General features: G+C 42.8%; 1 protein-coding gene across 1 annotated transcript in view; it reads left to right on the top strand.

Moving 5' to 3' along the window:
• LOC147702002 (cytochrome P450 2B2-like) overlaps nucleotides 1-21,272 on the top strand; it is a 369,916-nt gene that overhangs the window by 256,993 nt on the left and 91,651 nt on the right. The window contains exons 4-5 of the mRNA XM_086930617.1: nucleotides 15,087-15,247; nucleotides 18,796-18,972. Of these exons, the coding sequence (XP_086786743.1) occupies nucleotides 15,087-15,247; nucleotides 18,796-18,972 (338 nt within the window). The remainder of the gene's footprint in view (nucleotides 1-15,086; nucleotides 15,248-18,795; nucleotides 18,973-21,272) is intronic.

Raw genomic sequence — 21,272 nt, 5'->3', positions numbered from 1 at the left:
AGGAAAAAAATCAGTATAGCTGAGCTCCTACCATTGATTTTATGTACAGCTCTCCTCCCGTCACATACCAAACCACAGTTGGTGTAATTTCCCAACAGTACCATCAGTATATCTATTATAACAACCCCAGAACCATTTCAGATAGAGATTAGAATCATTATTCATGATATGTCAGTACCAGCTATGATGGTAGGTACCACAATAATGTCTATGTCTATGAAAAGAGATGGCCAAGGAGAGGGATGTATATTCTAAGTTCTTTGTCTGTTTTGAGTTTTATAGGAATGGGCATGTAGCACTCCAGCAACTTCGAGTCCAACAACATTCCTGAAGAGTATTTGGAGGCAAGGTGCCACAAAGTATTCTGCCATATTATTTTGAAATTAAAGACTGGGCCAGTAAAAATAACCTTATGAAAAGTGATAGTTTGATCTGCAGATGACCCTATTGCCCACAATATCTGTTACAACAACCACACCACCATTTCATAAAGCAAAACGTTAATATTTGTATTATGTCATGACAAGCCTTGGTCAGTACCACAACAATGCCAAGGTTAGTGAGCCGGCATTCCCAAGAAAAGGCATGTGGATTCCAAATGGTTGTGAAGTGGGCTAATAATTTGGAATTGAGGCACACTTATTAGCTTAATAAACATACCATTATTAGGTCTCAACATTGGTCTCAAAGCAGTTCTTCTCAACCCCTAGAAGGTATGGCACAAGCAACTGGAAGTTCTGCGGAGAAACAAGTTCAAGCAGTACCAACAATTATAATATTCCAATAAGCAAACAAACACCACATTCATTAAAATTGGACAAGGGATGAGAGGGCCTAACCCGAGGATGCGTAATGCAGTTAGGGCATTGCAGCAGTGCCGAAGAGTTGTATTGCGAGTCTTTGCGACAGGTCCAATCCACTCAGCAGCAGTGATGCATCGGTTCTGCTTGGGCTTGCACCGAGCAGCAGAGAAAATGCAACGATTCCACTGGAGATTCCTTAAATGCAATTCCTCGCAAATGTGTGAATTCTTTAATAGCGAATTTTGCATTTGGGATGATGAATCCCAAATGCAAAAATTGCACTCGCAAAGGGCCAGATTCTCAGAATCTGGCCCTTTGCGAGGACAATTAAGCTTGATGAATCTGGCCGTATTTTTGGTAGAGATGACAGTCTTTAAAAATAGCTACACTATTACGTCAAAGTTCCTGAAAGCGGATAGTGTGAGGGCCATGGAAAAAGTGACCCAAAGCTTACTATTGGTTAACTACCATTTTTTCACAACTCCAACTACTGGTAGGTTTGAAAGGAACTAGAGGGAATAATTCAACCCATGGACAAGGTGGGCATGTTTCAGCCCCTATAGTAAGCCCTGTTTGGTTCTGGGACTTTGCCGCGGTCCCTAGTAATATACTGCCTAATCACACCGTAGGTGGGGGCTTAGAGGTCAGTGTAAAACCAAGCTATGCGGAATAACAGATTGAAAATGAACTAAGACTTGATCTGGCAAAAAATTGAGGCATATTCTTACTTGATTAGGATAACCCGCATTTGAGAGGGAACAGTAGATCAATGAATGTCATTACAAAAGTTCGGGAATTAAAATTCCAATGGTAGAAATCTAACCGGAGTTCGATGCAATAAATGTGTTTGAAAACGTAAGTGTTATGCAAATCACACAACCAGAACAAGCAACTAAATTATGGCTGCTTAACAATTCAAAATCTGTATTGCACCTGCACACATCGGCGAGCAACCCCAATAAACATACAGCATACAGAGATAAAATGACTGTTTCAAAATGCACAGTAAGTAGTTTTCAATAGGTGCTACGTTGAGATTGACTGCGCAGAGGCAGTCTAAATCCTATTAGGGCAACAGTGTATGCACAGTAAAGTCAAGCATAAGGTTTACATACGATGGAGCGAGAAACACCCTGCTGGAACAATAGCACCGTACTCACCCCAAGTTAGGCCTCTGATGTGGATCCACTGGGCAACCTCCACAAACTGATGTGTAAGAGGACTATGTGGATGGCTATGAGTCTGATGCACGAACAGATACAGATATATGTGTGTGTTGTGTCATGGGGTGACCCGGAATTGTGTGCACGCGTAAACTTGGGTAAATGTGCATATGTACTGGACAAGTCTCAGTTATTGAGATATATTAAAGATTGTGGGTTACGCAAAAGGTCGCTAAGGACGGTGTCTTATCGGTAAACATAATAAGGTGGATGTAATAAACAGTCAAGCCCTGGGAAATATTAATTATTGCAGCTGATCGTAGTTATCAGAAACATATTGTAATAGGTGTACCCATGATGAAAAGTGCTGATGCAAGTGAGGGGCATAACCACTAACAATGCCGCTGTCCTTTACATGCACACCGACTTAGAGTAGTATTAATGGAGAAATTGTATTCATATGTTAATTGAAATACAGGATACAGGTGACTAAAATTAATAACTAAATTGAAACGTGCAACTATATATGTTTTGTGGGTGAAGGGAGTGAAATTTGACTTATCAAATACAACACATAATGGAGCGACAGTCCGTGTCAAGATTCCGCCATCAAAAGCCATGGTATATTGTTGTTGAGTCTCGGATATGTATGTGTAATTTAAAAACTCAGTTTTGTGCCTTAACAAAGGTGTTTGGTTAACGTCTTCGTGAGAGATCAAGTTGTGGAATTTTTCAATATTGGCCGACTATATGCGATCCTCATTGTGTCCCTTTTCTAGAAAATAACTCATTTTTGTCGTTGCTGGTTTACAAAGGATGTTGTTGCAGTGTTCTTGGTTCTGAGGGTACACGTTTCTAGTTCTGAGTCCAACATAATGCAAGCAAAGTAAGATATAGGGTACACAGAGGCCAGAGGATCCCCAGATGTATAGCAGAGGCTACATTAGATAATCACTAACAGCTCTCTTTGTGGTAGTGTGAGCGAGCAATTAGGCTTATCAGGAAGGTGTGTTAAGCATTCATTGTATTCACTCAATCAGGGACTGATTATGCACACTCGGAGACAGAATCTAGACCAATTGGCCAAGTATAAAAATTGGTATACTTCTGTTATATTTCTAGAACCAAGCATGACTTGCCACAGGTAGGTAAAAAGTCCTTTAAATGTAAAACTTTACACAGAAATGCAAATGGAAATGGATTTGAAATCTTTGCAGGTATGTGTATGCTTTAAAAACAGTTTAAAGTACATAGAAATTACTTTTGATTATTTTGTGTTACTTTTGAATTACATTGACTACTCTGGGTGATATGCCATCGATAGATCGGTTTGGGGCTCATCAGGGGCAGCCCACTCTGTCTTAGGAGCCAAGCTCCTAGGGTTAAGGTCAGGGCAAAGGGGGTGCCCGGTTGGCACCAAGTACACATCACCAGCGGTGCAGCGGCGGACGGGTGCAGGGTGCTAAGGAGGAGCCTGTACATTAAATGCTACTAATGGCTTGCAGCACTGATTGTGCCACCCAATCCAGCATCCTGTAAAGCTCTCTCAGGCCTGCCACTGTAGAGCCTGTGTGTGCAGTTATAAACTGCCATTTCGACCTGTGAAGGTAGCCTACTTCCCAGGCCCAAACCTTCCCTTTACTACATATGTCACGCCTGAGTCAGGCCCTAACAGATCTATGGGCAGGATGCAGTGTATTTAAAAGGTCGTACATGTACTTTACACAGTCGCGGCTGGCGACATTTGAAAGTGGCGGGCGTGATGACAGTATCTGTAGTGCCACCAGTTCGAATTTGAAACTAATAAATACGTGTCTAAATGGGTAAATATGGGTTTCCGCCATTGAAAATGCACTACGCCAGATTAAAATAATTGTCAAAAGATTCACACACCCATCACGTAATGGAAAGCAGAACCGATCTTTAACACAGAGGTGAACGTGTTGATAGACAGACAGAGTGATCCGTGTCAGGTGCCTGCTCCGGCTATTTCTTTAACAAACCAGTGCATTTTAGGAGAGTTGTAGTATTCACTTGCAGTAATTGCATTACTGTGATGCTAGCTAACAGTGAATTTGTGAAAGCAAAGTCCATGAGTGGAATGAGGATGTTAGCCGCCCCCATAGAGCGAGGAGACAACTCCCCATGGGATCAATGACGCAGCCGAATTTGTTCCCGTCAGGCTAAAATTGATTGCCCATAACTGGTTTTGTTCTTCTACTTACCTTACCTCCCGGCTTCCCGCTTTCAAGTTAGCTCCGACTCCCGCCGCCGTCCTGTTCTTGAATTCATCGTCAGACTCGTCACGCAGGAAGCCAGGCAGCCTCCCTCCCGTTCCGGCTCCATCACAGCACAGCGCTGTGATTGGTTCGGCCGGCTACCCCAACACCACGTCATTTCTCTGTATGCTGCAGCATACAGAGAACAGGGAGAGTGGGAGGCGTTACCCGAGGGCAGGGGGGGCGGCTTTCCCCGCTGTTATGAATTCAGTTAATACTGTCTGTTTGGACAGCCTCTCAGGCTGCCAAACAGACAGTATTAACAACAGTGGGGAAAACCACTCCCCCCTGCCCTCGAGTAACCCCTCCCACTGTCTCAAGCAGGAACTTCTGCTTTCTCGCCGTGCGAGAAGGCAGAAACAAATGGTAGTTCTCTACTTATTTGTTTCTGCCTTTTCGCACGGCGAGAAAGCAGCGGGCCGGCGCCCAAACGCCCCCATGGAGGATCCGCCACTGACTTTAGAGTTTTACATATCCTGGTAGTGTAAAATGACTAAATTCGTTTTTCACTACTGCAAGGCCTATCTTTACCATAGGTTGTCATTTGGGATTGCCTTAAAACATATTTTAAGTGTAATTTCAAATTGAGAAAAGATCGAGATGTGTACTTCTCCTTGCCTCCCCCACCTGAGGGGTAGAGTTGGAAAAGGTGTGCACGCTTCTCCTCCTAACTTGATTTTCCCGTCAATTCTCCTACCCAAAATGGGGGTCAGAACTAGTGGGAGCTAGGTGCTGGGGGCAGCAATAGACAGGGACAGCTTACCAAGGCGGCAGGCCCTTGAAGCTTCCCCTTCATAGAAGCAGTCAATCCTGGAGTAGGAGGCATGGCACCTCTACTCAGAGAGTGGAGTCTCTCTACCCAGGGGTCCAGAAACCTGTCTGGTGGTGGCAAATGGCGGGAAGCCATTCAGGAACCACCCCATGGCTTGTCATGTTTCAGGGGCCATCTCTAAGATGCCCTCTAGGTGCTTTTACAATAAATCCTACACAGTGTGGGTTTGATGTGCTGAAAAGTTTGTTACCAAACTTCCCAGATTTCAGTAATGCCAATATGGAGCTGTGGAGTTCGTCTATGGCTCTTCATGGCTTTACTGCACTTATAATGTCTAAGAATGGGCTTGGACACTGCAGGGGTACAGTGCTGACGCAACTATACCCTTACAGGGTGGTTAGTGGATGGCTGCTAAAGGGTTGACATACTTAGGGCCCAGGCAGTGGGTTGCAGGCATGGCACACAGGGATGTGTGCCTTGTCAACTATTCACTTTTCTCTGCACCAAAGCACACAGCCTGCAATGGCAGTGTGTGGGTGTAAAGGTGCACGGCCTCTAAGGGTCCTGCAGCCGTTAGAGGCCTTCCCTAGTCACAGTGCCCGTGGAGCCCATGGTACTTTTACAAGGGGCTTTCCTGTGGCCAGAGGTGTGCCAATTGTGGGTACAAAGGTACAGGTTTGGGAAAGAGAACACAGGTCATGGGAGCCACATTGGCAAGGACCCAGGGCACATCAAATCAAAGTGCATCAGAAACATGGAAAAAAGTGAGGGGGTACTGCAACAGTAACCCACTTCCCTACAAGGTGCAACACACATGTCACTGTCACAGTTTCTGTCTTTCCTAAGTTCCGAAGGGGTGGTCAAACCCAGATCTAAATCATACTTTCATTCAGTAAAGCAGCACACATTGCAGTTGCCGCAAGGTTGATGACCAGTTACTGCGACTGGGTTCTAAAGGATGTATTGTTGATTATCATCCAGCATTGTAGATCTAGTGTGTACGAGCATGTCCCATACCTTTCCGTTCCTTTTCAAAGCGGCAGAGTCATACGTGTGGTCATAAACATCAGGAGACACCATCATTTATTGATGCTTTTTGATGTAATTAGGTATAGCACTGAACATAGATAAATAGATGATTCTCATAGCTGAAGCTTCAGTATTATTAATATTATGCACACTCTACTTAGCTTGTTGTATCATTTTTATTTGGCATTTCATATCTTGTAGTTTTTGGGTTAAAGCAGTGGCCTCTTCATACCTAGAGATAGAAAAGCAGGTATGTTTGAGTCTGAGGAACAGTCCAAATGGAAGGTTTACTTGCAGTGTCGGGTATCTAAGTGGTAGAACCTATCAAAGTGCTTAGTGATATTCTCTAAATGCCCTTGGGTGCTGGGTGTCAAAGTCCAGGAGGACATTTCAATCTGTGGGGTTGGTAAAAACTTTGGTTGTCATCTTTCTATCTAGTGGGATAACGATAACAAAAAACGAATAGTACATTCTTTTACAAAATAGTAATTGTTAGACCTGGAATCCATGACATGATTTCTCCGGACATTTTGCCTTCTGACTGCCTGTTTTCCTGACTTCATTTTTGGCTTTAGGATTCTGGGATCTTTACCTGCTAACCTGTGCTAAAGTGTACATGCTCTGCTTTCAAAACCTGGAAATATTGTTTGCATTGTTCAGCATTCAATTCGTTATTTGTTTCTTTTGCTGTTGTCGCCCTAAGTGGGAAAGGTATGCCCAGACGTGGGTCCTGTGCTCACTGCACCACTGGATTTAAGCTAGCCTGGCTGATAATAATTGATACCCCCAAACCAGTCCAAGGATGCTTGCTTCTGGTCCAGGGAGGATTTGGCTTGGCAGTTCGGGGTGGACTTGTCAAATGAGGAACAGGGTCAAAACTGATTTACATATGGCTGGGTCCAAAACTGGGTGGCATTGTGAGCAAAAGAAAAATGGATTAAACCTAGATCTTTGTGCCTGGGGGTGAATGTTTGGGTTGCTCAGCATTCCGTCCATAATTTTCTTCTTTTACTTTTACAAAGTTGGCATTTTCTTACTTTGTCAATTCTGTGCCTCTGCTTTTCTCTGAATACATGTCTGGGTTGGGTGACAGCTGGGCTTAGTGCAGTCCCCCTAGACAGTCACACAAAGGGAGCTTGGGTGTGATATTTGCATCCTAATGGCCCATCACCAGGTTGATGGGTCTTCTTGACGAACTGTGTGTGGTAGGAGCAGACACTTGCACCTGAATAGGGCAATGCCTGTCCCCACACAAAGAGCTGCATACCCCCTGCAGTGAGTCTGGAGCCAGGGCAGGAAAGGGTGGGACATTCTGACCTTCAAAGGCCTCTTTGAAGTCTCCACCACTTCAAAGGCACCTTTGGGTTGAAGTACAGAACCCCTGATCTGAATGCAAACTTTTCTTGAACCAAGAACATGCTGCCAGGAAGGACAGCTGCTGTGCTGAAGAAAGGACTGCCACTTTGCTAACTGCATTGCTGTATTGGCCGGCTGCCTTCTGATCGCAGGAGGGACTGCTGCTTTGCTACTTGCTTTGCTGGTTTGGCCTGCTGCTTCTTGTCAAGGAGCGAGAAAGACTGGACCTGCTCTCTACATTTTTTGCAATGTGGTTCTCCGAGGACTTGCTGACATGCCTCCTGTTTGTGAAGCCTCAGGGCCATCAAAGGCTTCCCTCAACCCTGCTGAAGCTGCTGGATTCTGCCAACCATGAGTCTTCCCTTGCCTGCGGTGCCAGATCCAGTCCTAGGGATCCGGAAGTAGATTTTTGCAAGTTTTTCTTCATCAATGTCAATTCATTTGCGACTTTGCGCCGATCGTCACAGACTCATCTCCTTTCGATGCAGATGCAGGGACGAGAACAATGACCGCGATCCTATTGCCAAAGTCACTTGACGCAGGACCCCTTTGTGCGGCTCGACAATGATGCATCAGGCTCTCAACATCAACACTTGCTCCATCTAATGGTATTTATTATTCAGAAGGGCCTGTCTGAATCTATAGCCGAACTGCACTTTATCACGGTCGGCCTGAACTTTTCATTTATCCTGGTCTAGCATGACCTCAATAACCTTTTTGCGCTATTGACTTCTGAGCACTTTTAAAAATTCATATCTTGACTTTTACTTATTGGATGTTTGTTATTTTGGACTTGTTTTACTCAGATAAATATTCTCTATTGTTTCTAAACTGGTGTGGAGTCTGTTTGTGGTTTCAGAATTAGCCAATCTTGGGTACAACTCCGAGATATTCATGACGAGTCTTCTTGAAAGCTTTTTCTTAAATGGAAATGCATAGTTCAGGTGATACAATCGGGCCCTGGGAACTGCTTTTCCCTTCAAGTATTCAGTCATCCCCGGGCAATTTTAATTTGATTATGCTTAATATTTGACAGGTTTTTTTCAGTTGTCAAGTTGTCATATTTGGCTAATATTAGTGTCTCCCAAAGTCAGGAACCTTAAGGCTAGTGTTCACCAGTAGTTTCAAACACCTCAAAAATGGAGGCTGATCCATCTCTTTCAGTGACCCTGTGAGGTATAGACAAATCAGATTATAAGACTTGCATACTCTAAGCGTTGGCTCTCACCATACAAAAAATGTGATGATCAGTGCTACACAGGCTAGTTTAAGTTCAAGTTCTGGAATTTATATAGCGCACTACTCACCCAGAGGGTCTCAAGGCGCTTGAGGGAGGGAGGGTGAATTGATTATCGAAAAGCCAGGTTTTTAGCTGCTTGCTTAAGGAGAGGTGGTTCTGTGTAAGGCGGAGGTGAGTGGGGAGAGAATTCCAGGTCTTGGCCGCTAAGTAGGAGAAGGATCTTCCTCCCATGGCGGATGTGTGGATGCGCGGAATTGCGGCGAGTGCTTTACTGGATGATCGTAGTTGGCGGGTGGGTGTGTAGAAGGATAGTCTTTTGTTGAGGCATTCGGGTCCTAAGTCGTAGAGGGCCTTATGTGCGTGGGTGAGGAGACGGAACGTAAGTCTCTTGTTGAAGGGGAGCCAGTGGAGGTCTTTCAGGTGGCCGGAAATGTGAGCTTGACGGGGATGTCCAGTATGAGTCTGGCTGAGGCGTTTTGGATGCGTTGTAGTTTTTTCTGTAGTTTGGTAGTGGTTCCGGCGTAAAGGGTATTTCCATCGTCCAGTCGGCTAGTAACCAGTGCGTGGGTGACTGTCTTTCTTGTTTCGGTGGGGATCCAGCGGAAGATTTTTTTGAGCATGTGTAGGATGTTGAAGCATGAAGATGAGACGGCGTTGACTTGTCTGGCCATTGAGAGGGAGGAGTCCAGGATGAAACCCAGGTTACGTGCGTGATCTGTAGGTATGGGTGCTGTGCCCAGGGCCGGTGGCCACCATGAGTCGTCCCATGATGAGGGGGATGAACCTAGGATGAGAACTTCCGTTTTGTCTGAGTTCAGTTTTAAACAGCTGTTTTTCATCCATTCGGCTACTTCTTTCATTCCTTCGTGTAGATTTGTTTTGGCGGTGTTTGGGTCTTTGGTAAGGGAGAGGATCAGCTGGGTGTCGTCTGCGTAGGAGATGATGTTGAGGTTGTGTTGTCGTGCGATTGAAGCGAGGGGACTCATGTAAACGTTGAATAGGGTGGGACAGAGTGATGATCCTTGTGGTACTCCGCAGATGACTTCAGTGGCCTCTGATTTGAATGGGGGGAGGTGGACTCTCTGGGTTCTCCCGGCGAGGAACAAAATGATCCAGTCCAAGGCTTTTCCTTGAATTCCCACGTTGTTGAGGCGTTATATGAGGGTGCTATGACAGACTGTGTCGAAGGCGGCGGATAGGTCGAGTAAGATGAGTGCGACTGTCTCTCCGTTGTCCAGTAGTGTCCTGATGTCGTCTGTAGCTGCGATGAGGGCGGTTTCGGTGCTGTGTTTGGCTCGGAAGCCGGATTGTGAGGGGTCGAGGGACTTGTTGGATTCAAGGAAGGCGGCGAGCTGATTATTGATGGCTTTCTCAATTACTTTGGCAGGGAATGGGAGGAGTGAGATGGGGCGGTAGTTCTTAAGTTCTGAGGGGTCTGCTGTGGGTTTCTTCAGAAGTGCGCTGAGTTCGGCATGTTTCCAGCTAACCGGGAAGGTGGCGGAGTTGAAGGAACAGTTGATGACATCGCGAAGATGGGGTGCGATGATGGAGTCTGCTTTGTTGAAAATGTAGTGGGGACATGGGTCGGTAGGTGATCCTGAATGGATGGAGTTCATCAGGCGGATGGTGTCTTCGGTAGTGATTGGGTTCCAGGTGCAAAGTTCGTGAGAGTGCTGATTTGGTTCGGAGGTGGGTGGAGTGGACTGTTCTTCGGGTTGGTTTTATAAGCTGTTATGTATGTCGACGATTTTGTTGTGGAAAAAAGAGGATAAAGAGTTGCAGAGGTCTTGAGAGGGAGTGATGTCGTTGGTGCCGGCGGTGGGGTTGGTAAAATCTTTAACGATGTTGAATAATTACTTACTGTTGTGGGCGTTGTTGTCTAGTCGATCCTTGAATGCTAATTTCTTGGTGGATCCTATCAGTTGGTGGTGTATGCAGGTGGCGTCCTTGAAGCTGGTCAGGTTGTCAGTGATTGGGTGTTTTCTCGAGGGTACGACATAACTTCTTGGATTTCTTAAGGTCATCGTTGAACCAGGGGGCCTTTTTGTTTGGTCTTTTGGTTTTTCAAGGGTGCTAATTCGTCAGCGCTGAGGGTGATCCATTGTGTGAGTTTGGTGGCAGCTTGGTTTGGGTCCGATGATATGGTAGGGGGGTTTTGGTTAAGCGATGTGAAGAGTTGGTCGGTGGTGATTTTGTTCCAATTACTTCGAGGAATAGGTTGTGGGTCGTGGTCTTTTTGTAGCTGAAGTGAACGCAGCTGTGGTCCGTCCAATGGAGAGCTGTGGTCTGATCGAATGAGATGTGTTTGCTGGAGGTGAAGATAGGGTCGAGCGTGTGTCCGGCAAGGTGGGTGGGGGTGTCAACAAGTTGTTTGAGTCCGAGATTGGACAATATGTATGGATAGGCTCACATGAGCTATCCATACATATTGCATAGCAGAACACCAGTGTGCATATGACCTGATTTTGTCTGTTCCTCACTGAATCTTTGAGGAGGGGGCAACCAGTCTCCTCCTGATTTATAGGAGACAACTGGCAAAAGATCTCTGTTGAATTACCCCAAGCGTGGATTGAAATGAAAAGCTTACAAAGAAAACTGCCTTTTCTGCTTTGGTATAAATCAGTTAAATGTTTTTGATATATTTGAATTACAAAAAGATATGGGCATCCTTCAAATGGGTAATTGTATGTACATCATGTCAGTTGAAAATGTTTCTTTTAATTTTGCTTTAGCTTTTCCTCCATTTGATGAATGTACATTTGTGATACATTTAGCCCATGAGTCTCCAGTGAGTAGCTCAGGTGCTACATGTAGCTCACCAGCTCCATGGAAGTAGCTCATAGTAGTAAAACCTAGTCCAGGGTCTGCAGACGTTGAAGGAGGTAGCACCGCTCATCTCCAGATCTTAGGAGTAATAGCCAGCTAGATCAATGACAGGGCCCCACACTAAAACATAAACATGTACAATGACAGCCTGAGGAACGTAGAAGAACCACAATAAGACCACCTTTCTCTGGTCTCAATCTAGCAAATTTTTATAGAGATTTGTCATGCTGCATACCGCGCTCTATCAGTGACTCTTCATACATGAAAACTGGGCCAGAGAAGAATGGCTGCAGGAATCGGAGTGGAGTCTCGAGTGCCAGACTGCAGACGGCTTATTCTCAGTAGTCCTACATGCACTAGTCATGATTCATAATATCTATGAATAGTTCAGGCTGCTTTTCACAGATCAAAAGTAGATCAGAAAAGTTGGAAACCCCTGTTAGCCACAATCTTGGTGTGTCACATTTCAGACAGCTCTGTCAAAATGGAAGTGGGGCTGAAATTCATGTTCATTTGCTATTAGAGATTACAAAAATCTGCTTGAAATTTGACAGACACCATGTGAAGCTGAAGGAATTCATCCCACTTTTCATTCAGATCCGTTAACGGACAATTTGGAAAAGGGGTCACACATGGTTTGATTTTATAGGACATTTTGTATAGTTCAGTGAATCTGCATGAAATTTCAAGTACCACAAATGGAAGAAACTTGATAAACTTGTTCCAAATTTCATGTAGATTTGTTGCTGGGTGGTCAATTCAGAGAGCAAAAGGGTTAAAGGGCAAAGTTCCCAGGCCAGGCCCTGAGACTAATCCACACTGCTAGTACCGATGGGTTATGGACAGAGTGTTTTGGTCACACAGAGGGTTGGCTATTAGGGAATATAAAAACATTGGTTCCATGTGAAGAAACACATGCTCTAAAAATTTGAAAGGAAAGTTAGATTTGTTTTGCTCATTAGGCATTAATGTATATTTAATAAACTCAGACATTCCCCCCAAGGAAAAATATTTTATGACGTGAGGATCATAAAGCAAAACCAAACAATCACTGAAACTGGTGGTTGACTCCATACATGCTATCACTAATGGAATGTTAAGTGACATCATCAAATACATCACTAATGGCATCTCAGAAAACATTTTTGATGGCATCGAGGTCGTCAGCAGCATTCTGTCAGGCATGTCGGCTTTGGTTTGTGCACTTTGGAATAATTGGCCAACTTCCGTGGTTTTATGTTTCGCATCCTAACCATACAAAAACTTAAGTATGTTTTCCAGGGAATTTAGATTTTATTTTGATTTTATGTTAATCTCATATGTGAAAAAGTACCCCATCCCTACAAGTTTTTTCTGTTGAAATAAGTGCATATGTAATAATCACACATCTTCACCGGAAAAAAACGCTCTTGTTAAGCATCTGTGCCAATATCTCAGATGCTGCGAAGAGCTATTTTACCCCCAATAGTGTGCCACTCAGAATAAGACATAGTAATGGAAAGGTACTTGCATATCAACACAGAGATTTTACCTGCATATTCTAAGAATAAATACTCTGTGAATACCTGCAATGGAATATTTTGCTCATGCACTAAATGTTATTTATATAAAGAAATTCTTAGCAGACCATCTTCCACTGATATGCCTGAACAGACCTCTCATGAATTTAAAAAAAAACAGATATTTATTAACTGTCCTATTTTTCTTTTTAAAAGAAAAGGAACACCAAAATAACAATATGTTTAAATATATTTATTGGTTTGTTGAGATAAAGTAAAAGGATGAAAGATGGATACTATGATTTACTGCTGTAGTTGACAAATATTGTAAGAAAGTGCAGTGGTCATTGTGCTTTGCACGGGTGGGTTCAGATCCCATCCTCGTCACCAGTATTTTGTTGGTAGTCACACTGGAGTCTGATGTAGTTAATAAAACAGGGCTATTGTCAAATCTTTTACACCACCTCCAACAGCTCCTTGCCAGGCTTATCTCCCAGGCCATCTGTCCAAGATTTGAACCAACACAGCTTGAGAAGAAACAGGCATTCTCTACATATCTAGTGTTCTGATGGTAACACAAACAAAGAGCTACGCTCTAGATGTACGACCATAGTAAATTGCGCCTCGCAATTTGCACTCGATTGCGATTCGCAAATTGCGACTTGCAATTTACTATGTACAACAGCGTCAGAGACACTGATTGCGATTCTCAATGGGGTCACAAAATGCGTGACTCATTAATATTAATAAGGCACTCTCATTTTGCGACCCCTTTGTAAATGGTTGGCCCTCCCAGGAAGGGTGGCCTGCTGGGCTCAGCAGACCACCATGTCTGGAACTGCTTTTAAATAAAGCAGTTTTTAAATAAAAATACAGCCCATTTTCCTTAAAGGAAAACGGGCTGCATTTAAAAAAACTTAAAATGAAACGTTTTTGTTTCTTTTTTTAAGAGCATGCAGTGGTCCCTGGGACCACTGTCAACCCTTAAAAAATATTTTCATATGCATTTTCAAAGGGGAAGGGGTCCCCGGGGGACCCCTTCCCATTTGCGGTTACATTATCACCTACTTAAAGTAAGTGGTAATTTGCAAGTGTTTCGCGACCGCAATTGTGGTTGCAAAACATTCATACACGGCTCATGAGTTGCTATTAGGAAGAGAATGCCCCTTCCTAATAGCGAGTCACAAAACCTATTTTGCAAGTGGCTAACTGAGTAGCGAGCCGCAAAATAGGTTTTGTATATGGGCCCAACGTTTTTAGTGTGTGCAAACGGGTCTAAAACCCGTTTGCGCACGCTAAAAACCAACTTACATTTGGCCCTACATGTGCACAATGTATTAACCCAGAACAAACTATTTAATGATGGCACCCTCTGCAATGTGCAATATTTTGGCCCTGTTCTTTACAGACTGTCAAAACGATCAACAAAAGGTTAAATTAGTAATTAAGATGGAAGTGAGAGACAGTTGCTTGAGTCTTATACTTTCGTAAATCTGAATGTCCCCTATTAGATCACATTCTTAATGCTGTAGAAAGCCAAGAGATCCCATACTGGACCACCTATTGTTTAGCTTTGAAAGGTTCACATTAACTGAGAGCCATTTATTTTTTAGCTTAAATGTGAACAAGTCACCTTCACCTTCACTCCATTGACTATTCTGGGATTTGGAAGGGGAGTTACTAACGTTCCAGTTGTGCAATTAAGATTCTGGTGTGTTACCTAGGTGTGCTGAGATATTTAAAATATAAATACCAATTATGGTTGTTTTGTAAATTAGTAGAAATGAGCATTCAAATAAAATAACAAACGAACATTGGACACTCCCTGTGAGCAATTTGAATTCCAGTTGCCCAATAATTTGTATTCCACTTCATTCATATGCACTGCATTTTCTTATTGTCACTGGACATTTGGAATTCTGATTTGACCAAACAGAATATTAAACGAGCAGTCACATTTTTAAAGTCTGTAAACATTAGTGAATCTGAGTGTAATCCAATGGTCACTTCTTCAGCGCTTTCAGATGGTTACATTCAGAACTGATCCCCCTGCAGATATGACATTTTGAATGGTATTTCTGATGGTCATGCTTGGTCATCTCTTTTCCTTGTTTAATAGGAGCGCCCTTCGACCCGATGATCAGGATAGCTGCGGCAGCGTCTAATGTTACATGCACAATGTTATTTGGAGACCGGTTCGATTCAGAAGATGAATCTTTCCTGACACAGGTCGGCATAGCAATAGAAACCTTTGCCTACTGGGGAACACAGGAATTCCAGGTACGTATTTAATGCCATCAATAAACAGTGTTTTTGTCCTCTTTTTTGGGGGTGTTTGATGGACTCAAAAGAACCACTTCTATAGGACTATGTGACGTAAAACACAACATGGACCTTCCTGACTCTGATTACTGTGAGCACATAATGTTCAGTTAGAGAGAATTAATTGAATTCTTACATTCTGCAGCTCTGAAGTTGTGTTAAGGCACTGGTAGAAGTTCATCAGCCTAGAAGAGGTAGGGAAGAAGGCTTCACATAAGTAACCAGGATTCTGCTAATTACTAGGCTAATAGTTCCAACCATTTGATAAGAAGGCTGAGCTCAAGGCATGATCCTGGAGTGAAGAGGGGAGGAAGTGATGTGGGGATTGAGTGGGGGGGAATTGTGTGTGTGTGTGTGTGTGTCTGTCTATGCTGTAGGCATGCAGTTGGTTGACTGGTTGGTCTGCAGAGTGATGGCAATGTAAAACACTTGTATTTAGATCTCAAATATAGTGGGCAGATAAAGGCAACTTTCTTTAAAATAAATACTCCAACCAGCCAAGAACTAGGAGCATAATTGTCATTAGTGTAGCAGGCACAGGGTCAATGAGACACAACAAAGCGAGGGGCCGAGTGCACCACCAAATTATATGAAATTGGGTTTATACCATGGAGATAGTGGTTTCTTGTAAGTGTTCATTAAAGTCAGTGCGAAGGAAAACAAGTCTGAATGTAGTGACTGTGCATCGGAATAGGTCCATATTTTAAGACAGGGTTGAGTTTAGAGAGAGGCAGAGGTTGTGTTCCTGGTGTAAAAGAATCATACAACATGGTCATTGAATTAAAGATAAAGTCTAAGTAGGACTTAAATGACGAGGCTGTGTGGGGGTATCTGTATCAACAAATGTTTTGCCAACACTTGTTGACTTGAGATGTTTAGGAATCTATTGCAATCCCACCTGTACATGCATCCAGAGAGTGGAGTGCCAAACTACATGAGGTCCTTACAGAGTCATCTTTTGATAGAGATATCATAGTTTGCACATGTTCTGTAATTTGATGCATGTCCCATTAATGTTGACTACATTCATCTTCTGGCCTCCTTGTTTACCTTACTGAAGAGATTCCTTTAAAGGTCATGTGAGTAGTACATGTCTCTGCACTGGGCAGAACTAATGGTGCATCTTCCATTTTAACTAAAAACTTGCATTACAACACAACACATGAACAATATTGCAACTACTTCATCGACCTACCTACTACATCTCATGGTAAAGGTAGCTAATAGAAGTGGAGTTAAGAGCAGTAAATGTACACTGATCGTTTAACGTAGTTAATAGATTATATTCGTTGCTTGATATTATCAATCTTGATGTAGTAATATGCAACTTGCCCTCCCCACTTGCATGGGATATATACAGTAAATATACACTTTCTCAGCTACATAGGTCTATAAAAATGTCACATTTTGTTTGACATAATTTATTTATTGAGGATTCAACCAAAATAAAATATATAACTTACTTGGAATAAAACTTTACTTGCTACCACAATATTTTCATATAATGTATTGCACCTGTGGTATTTCTAAATGTCAAAATGCAAGTTCAGGTTTTCCCTTGTGCATCACTGTTGCATACAAGGCCTATGCCTGAAACATAGGTTGTATTTTTTGGTTCCCTTAAGTTAAACATCTGGCAGTACAGTGGAAATCTGTTTGACTCCCAACAGTTATTGAATATTTGCACAGTCAGTTATGAGCACCTGAATGATTCTGATTTACATTTTTTTTAATCCAGTATTCCCACCCGCAGTGCCAGAATGTTTTCTTCCTATTGCCCCCCTTCAAGGCTTCGTGAAGCAAGCTGACATTATTGCCTGGACCACCTAGACATTTATTTGAGGTGCAGGAGATAAAATGCAGAAACAAATCTTTCATCCTCTGAAAGCTACTAATCCTAGCTAAATTGTTTATTTCTTTAAGGCCATTTAAAATGAAAGACTACTATTGAGGTGCATCTGTCTCCTATCCATAGTATCCCTCACTCAACACATAAAACCATTACATTGGGGAAAAAATGCAAGCTGCACAAGTTTTTAACTTGGTGACAGCAAAACATAAAGACTCTAAGGTGGAACATTGAAAACATTGATTTACTCTCAACCATTGGAATGTCAACAGAAAGCTAAGATGTGCATGACTGCATATGAAACTACTGAAATCTAACCGGAGGATCAAACTATATAGATGTATCTTAGTGAAGAATGGTTTCAGGATGTTTAGGCACATATACATGAAATAACCTGGCCATGTGATTTTGTACTTTAAAGTCGTTTTTGTTAAGAAATACAATTTTTTGTGCAATATGAATGGTTGGACGTATGTTCCTCCTTTATTTACAAGGTCTGGTATAGGGTTGTTGTGTGTATTTGTTTTATTCCCCTGAATCAAAAAAGTGGATACTGGGTACTTTCTAATATTTTAATGGACTTCCAATTGTGATCCATTTTGCCTGCCAATCCCTCGCATTGGCCCCTGCCACCCTTTGTATTTACTGACTTTAGCTGGGACTATGGATTGTACAATACATTTCTAAATACATGTTCCAGCGGGTATGGATGATCCTGATGCAAGACTTGAGCGCAATTTTAAAATATTTTCACTTTGAGTGAGTTTTAAGGGCATTCCTTCTTTTAAGCATGAAAACAATACATTTGACTTTGATTAGGGGGAAATAATCTATAAATGTCATTTACACATTAAGGTGAGATATTCTATTCCTTCTTTCATATAGCGATAAAGCACTCGGGAGACAGCCTCAGACTGCAAATAAAAACATAATAGGATCACAAACCTCATACCTTGTCACACATATCTTTTGTGAGATTAACATTAAAGTAAAGAACATGAACTATAAGCCATAGCAACATTATAGGCTTAATTTCCTTGAGAGCCTGACATGTTGACAAGAATGAATCATAAATCACAGCAACATTAATTCCCTTATTACAGGACCCTTGTAACTCCTGATGTGGTAGCATTGCACCTGGAATCCCCATACAACATGATGTAGTAATTAGCTGGAACAGGAATACCACACAATTATGAGTTTCATCCTGATGAATGGGAAATTACTGCAGAAACAGATGTTTGTGTACCGATTCCCACATGTTTTCTCTACATTCCAGGCCTCTTTGTTAAGATGCTGGAGTTTCCTGGAAAGAGAGGGGAGATTGGACTGGTCAGTAATCGGGGTAGATCTAAGAGCGGAGGCAATGTACGTTAAGCGAACATTCATGGCACTCAAGTTAGGTGGGTGAAACATAGCAGGAAACTATATTTTCTTCATGAGAATAGGTGGTAGAAATAAAAGACATGCGACTGATGGAGTAGAAGAAACTGAGGTGGGATCTTCCAGTTTACTGAAGAACACCTAGTAAACTTTACATCCAAATGCAATTATCTTCATATGTGCCAACTCATAGTTCTCAGATTGAAATTGTTAAAACAGCTGTATAGCGATTCATACACCGTTTACTAATGTCTTCAACACCCATCATCCACAGCTCTACAACGCATTCCCCAATATTGTGAAGAGGCTGCCAGGAGCACACGTGAAGATGTTCGAAAATGCAGAGAAGCTACACGCCTTCCTAAGAGAACAAGTTGAGAACCACGCAGCCACCCGGCAGCCAGACTGCCCAAGGGATTTTGTGGACTCCTTTCTCAACAAGCTAGATGAGGTATGTGAAGTTTGGTAACATGAATCTCTCTGCTTATAATCATGGCTACGTACAGGTTTATGTGCAAGCAGGAAGGGGGGCAACAGCACCGACACTGACTCATTTTAAGGTGTGACAAAGGCCGCTTTATTCGAAGCTGGTGCACCTCACAAAATTATCCCTTGGCCTGTGCCGTACAAAACTACACCTCGCTAAATAACATGTTCCTAACAGAACCCCACATCCCTCCCTTAAACATGGTTCCCCCCCAAACCAACTTGCTTCTCTAACTAACTAAATAAACAGTTGCACTTACCACCCCCCGGCAAAGCAGACCTCCTAATTCTACCAGTCCTTAGGTAAAAACCGCCACTCGAAAGTCGGCTGCCTGCTTTCGACCCCCGCCTAGGACGCCTTAACCCTTGAATACCCGCGCACCCCGAGTGCCCTATCCAGTGCCTCCTTCAACTGAACAATGTAAAGTTCCATCCCATACCTGGAAAGGTGAACCCCATCCTCCCTAAAGAAATACACTGCCCTGTTTCCCAACTCAGGATGCTCCATCGTACTTATCCGCTCCTTTTCACAAAACCCCTTCATTTCCCTGTTGATTTTCCTACTTGTCTCATCTATGGCTCCTGGCCTCTCATCTCCTCTCCAAAACTTCCTTGGAACAAACTCCGACCATATCACATGGCAACTTGACCACTTGCGCCGTATCTCCACCAAATCCCTCTTCATCTGCTTCACTAGTGCTGTCCCCTTGCACTGAACCAATTCTCCCCCAAGTGGATGACGACCACATCCGGGCATACTCCCCCTCTGACAACTTGGTTCAATGCCGGCAACAGCTCATGCCACCTCATGCCCCCTTTTCCTTGCCATTGGCAATGAAACAACCTTGGGTCCAATTCCAAGTTCAAATTCTGCTGCTTCTCCCACTCCGCCCTCTCTGCACGCTTCACAAAAGAATGTCCTATAATGAAAATCTCCATGACTGCTGCAGTCGGCCCGCCACCGCACCTGCAAAGACACACATGTCAGAGAGAGGAAAATCATGCATGTTATTATTCCGCCCCTACCCCCTGACATACTTCTTGTAGCAATACACTTTTGAGTTCATGATTTAATAATTAGGTATCCTCACTTTAGATGCTTGTACTTTTTTATTTATTAACCTTTCATTGTTATTACCATTTCAGAATTCATACTTAACAATGTAAACACTCGAACCACTATTTCCCTCCCTTCCCTTTAACTTCTTCCATGTCTATTGTAGTTCCATCCATTCGACTCCTCAGGAGAATTAAGCCATTTCACTCGATTTCACTCATTATGTTTATTTTCCACCCTGGATTTCCCTCGAGCTGCTTTTTATCATTAGTCACCCGTTATGATTTCTTTTTACGTTTAATTGATTCATCACGATCACCACTCGCAAAATATCCCCGGAAAGTCTGTTGTCGACTTCCATGGTAACCCGCATCACGTGATCGGTAACTCTCTCATTTAGAAACTCCCAAACCCCGCGAACAATTGGCAACCCCCGACGCAGCGGAGATTACCATCACGCAGATCTATAGTAAGTCCTTTTCCCTTCCCTACCGCTCCCGTATGCCGCTTTCATTTAATTTAAATCCCTGTAAGCAGCAACGTTAATGCGATGCCCCACCACGCCAACGCGAGTCCTTATTTTCGTTTCTCGTACCCTTCACCAATCAGGCTCTTTCATTCCCGAGCACTCACTTCGCACAGATCCGGCTTTTCACCACTTGTTTACGTTTTCAAGAACTCATTTTTTCAGCTATTTTCAACTACTCTAGAAAGCTAGAATCTAGATTTCGCAATATCATTTAACATATATGTTTGAGATGACGTATTTCTATTTGAATATGTGACTTGTGTTTACTGAAAGTGTTTGTTAAGGTCCTGTATTAATTCATTCCACAGGCCCCTGACGAAGGGTCATTCATACCGACCCGAAATGCATTGGGCGGAAGAATAATTTCTAAATATGGATCTGCTAATGAAATGATAAAATACCCTTATGATTCATAATAAGAAAAGAGAAAAGAAGTGAATAAAGACATTTGAAATGACCTCAATACTTGTTGACATCAATTTATTGAAAATGAGAAAATAAACGGAGGAGAAACTCTTTAGTTACGAGTTGAACTTCTGTGCACTTTTATGTGAAAGGCGACCTAAACCTTCACGCAGTGTTTTCTATATGATAAGGCACGACTAGGCATCGTGTAACAATTGTTTGCGCCACGAAACCACAAAAGCACAAAAGCAAGTCGACTCATTAAATAAAAGCG

Source organism: Lissotriton vulgaris, chromosome 7, assembly GCF_964263255.1.
Source record: "Lissotriton vulgaris chromosome 7, aLisVul1.2, whole genome shotgun sequence".
Lineage (NCBI taxonomy): Eukaryota > Metazoa > Chordata > Amphibia > Caudata > Salamandridae > Lissotriton > Lissotriton vulgaris.
The sequence above is the reverse complement of the archived record's forward strand: the minus strand, read 5'-3'. Positions and strand labels throughout refer to the sequence as shown.